General features: G+C 54.8%; 1 protein-coding gene across 1 annotated transcript; it reads right to left on the bottom strand.

The window, feature by feature from the left end:
• Positions 1-804: 804 nt before the first annotated feature.
• Positions 805-1,846, bottom strand: LOC144146615 (uncharacterized). The gene has a single exon (XM_077678551.1). It carries the CDS (start codon positions 1,844-1,846, stop codon positions 962-964), a length of 885 nt encoding a protein of 294 aa, XP_077534677.1. The 3' UTR covers positions 805-961.
• Positions 1,847-2,812: the final 966 nt, after the last annotated feature.

Below are 2,812 nucleotides of genomic sequence, written 5' to 3' on the forward strand. Positions count from 1 at the left end.
AGCCCTCGTGTGACGGCATCAATGAAACGCTGGAATGTTTGTGCAGCGTTGCGGAGTCCAAATGGCATGCACAGAAATTCGAACAGGCCGAATGGGGTTGTGATGGCAGTTTTGGGGATGTCTTCTTCTGCCACGGGAATCTGGTGGTAAGCACGAACCAAGTCTATCTTAGAGAATATCGTGGCCCCGTGGAGAGTGGCGGTGAAGTCTTGGAGGTTGGGTAACGGATAGTGGTCAGGAACGGTCTTGGTGTTCAAGGACCGGTAATCTCCGCAGGGGCGCCAGTCACCAGTTTTCTTGGGCACCATGTGCAGTGGGGATGCATGGTTACTGGATGATGGACGGATGATGCCCAGTTCCATCATGTGCTCGAATTCCGCTCGGGCGACTTTGAACTTGTCAGGCGCAAGCCGCCGTGGTCGAAAGAAAACGGGAGGGCCAGTGGTGATGATGTGATGACGGACGTCATGACGAACAGGCTGAGTCCAGTCAGGTGGTGCTGTCACGGTTGGGAAGTCCCGCAGCAAGGTGGCAAACGGTTCATCGGCAACTGTAGCACAGGATAGTGCTAGATTAGCGGCTGCCTCCGCTGACACACCTTGCACTGAGAGGAGTGTGGTAGCATCAAGTAGACGCTGCCGCTTTAGGTCGACGAGAAGGCCATGTTTTGCGAGGAAGTCGGCACCGAGGATGGCGGTGCGAACGTCGGCGACGAGAAAAACCCACCGGAAAACTCGGCGGAGCCCCAGGTTTAGAGTGAGTGAGCGTTGCTTGTAGACGGGTATGCGCGTGCCGTTCACTGCTTGTAAATGCGAGGTGGCACGAGAAGCACGATCCGAGCGTGTAGCGGGCAAAACGCTAACCTGGGCACCGGTATCCACGAGAAACCTCTGTCCGGTGGTGCGGTCGGTGACGTGAAAGAGGCGACATTCCTGTGTTGGGCCGAGATCGCTTGTCGCCGTTAGCGGTCGGCCAGGCCGTTTCCCGTCCAGGTGCAGGGCAGACGGCAGTGGCGGGCATCAGCGCCGAAACGCCGGTGGTAGTAGCAAATGCCCGGGTTAGGCGATTCACTGCGTGGGCGCTCTGGACGCCGTCGCTGCGACGACGAGCGACGGCGTTGACGGGAACGTTGCGGCGAGACATCGGGGCGTGTTGCGGCAACGATGATCTTCTCTAGACGATCGCAAAGGCTGTCGAGTCTAGATGAAGCGGCGGGCTCACTGGACGCTGAAGCGGGGTTCCTGGGGCAGGGAGGAGACGGAGGCTTAGCCGATGCAACCGCGGCCACTTGAGAAAAGGGGGTGGCGACCTCCATGACTTTGTCTGCCAGCGCGGCGAGTGCCTGCAGGTCCATGGCTGCGGCAGTGGCGAGGACCATTTGGACGTTGGAAGGTAGGCGCTGAAGGAAGAGCTCACGCAGCAGTGTGTCATCCATGGCGTGAGAATGCGTGCCAAGGAGTTGCTTCATGTGCCGTAGCAGTTGGCTTGGCCTGCGGTCGCCGAGCTCCTCGGAGGAGAGAAGCTGCTGGATGCGCGTGCGTTCCGAAGCAGCTGTGCGCTCCAGGAGTGCAGCCTTGAGCTGGTCGTAAGGCGCTGCGGGGCGGGTGTGGTTGAACGAAGTGAGGATGTCGGAGATCTCCTCTGCGGCTGTCGGCGGAAGGGCCCCGACGACGTGGAGAAATTTGGTTTCTTGAGAGGTGATCCGAGCTAGCTGGAATTGCGCCTCTGCTTGCAGAAACCAGGTCGTCGGGTGGCGCTCCCAGAATTGCGGAAGCCGAACGGTCAAGGCTGAGACTGCTTCACCGGCTTCTCGCGAACGGGTTGAGTCCTGGTTGTCGAGGGACATGGCTCTACATTAACCTCAGTGGCGTGTTCAGTAGGGTCACCAATTGTAGGGCGCTATGTCGGGCGAGAGGAAGGAGCCTCAGGCAGGACGACCGTTCGTCGCAAGGCAAAACCAGATTCTATTTTGTAAGCACCAGTGCGACCCCCGTGTCCTCGTGCGCTCGCGCGGCCACGCAGCCTGTGTCCATGTCCATCGGGCTGCTGCGCGAGGAGCGGCGCTCGATCCAGCGATGTCGCTGGAGCTGCCGCTACAAGCCCATTAGGTAAGACAAATGTTTTGCGTCATGCTCTGCGATATACAAAGTACATCTGTCGACCTGAACAAAACGATATGAACTAGTGAGTACACTTCCGAGTTGCACATTGAACTGTTAAAAATCTAAACATCGATAGCAAATACACTCAACTGTTTATGAATTTATACGGCAACATGTAAAAAAATATATCTTGCAAAAAATAACAACAAAGGAAAAGAAGATAGTTGGACACTGGAAGGTGGTGGCTTGAAAAGTTTCCATATAAAAGCACGAAAAAAAGAATGTACAAGAAAGCATTTGACAAGGTTAAGAAACAAACAGGAGCTTCACAAACAAACTATATAAATGACATCAACTACTCATAAGAGCAAGCTTGGGTGAAATAAAAATTCATCACTTCATGGAGAAACACAAGCAAGTTTGGAAACCGAATACAGTGCAATTGCCATATGACACACAATACATCCGTCCGCCTGTGCAAAAATAAGAAAAATTCCACCATCTTCCCGTATGGGAACCCTGAATAGCATGTGAAGCAGCCATGGGATTGGCTCAAGTACCCATTAGTTTTCAGTTCGTCGTTTCTGTCCGCGCTCATTAGCGTCATGATGCGCTACTTCGCTTCGCCTCTTTTTCACGGCGCGCACCTTCTGAAGGAGTGAAGGACATGAGGCGCGTTCGTAGCACTTGCTCCCGTCTCGGTTTGTAGT

Source organism: Haemaphysalis longicornis, unplaced genomic scaffold, assembly GCF_048455015.1.
Source record: "Haemaphysalis longicornis isolate Haplotype H1 unplaced genomic scaffold, Haemaphysalis longicornis Haplotype H1 scaffold_7, whole genome shotgun sequence".
NCBI classification, from domain to species: Eukaryota; Metazoa; Arthropoda; class Arachnida; order Ixodida; family Ixodidae; genus Haemaphysalis; species Haemaphysalis longicornis.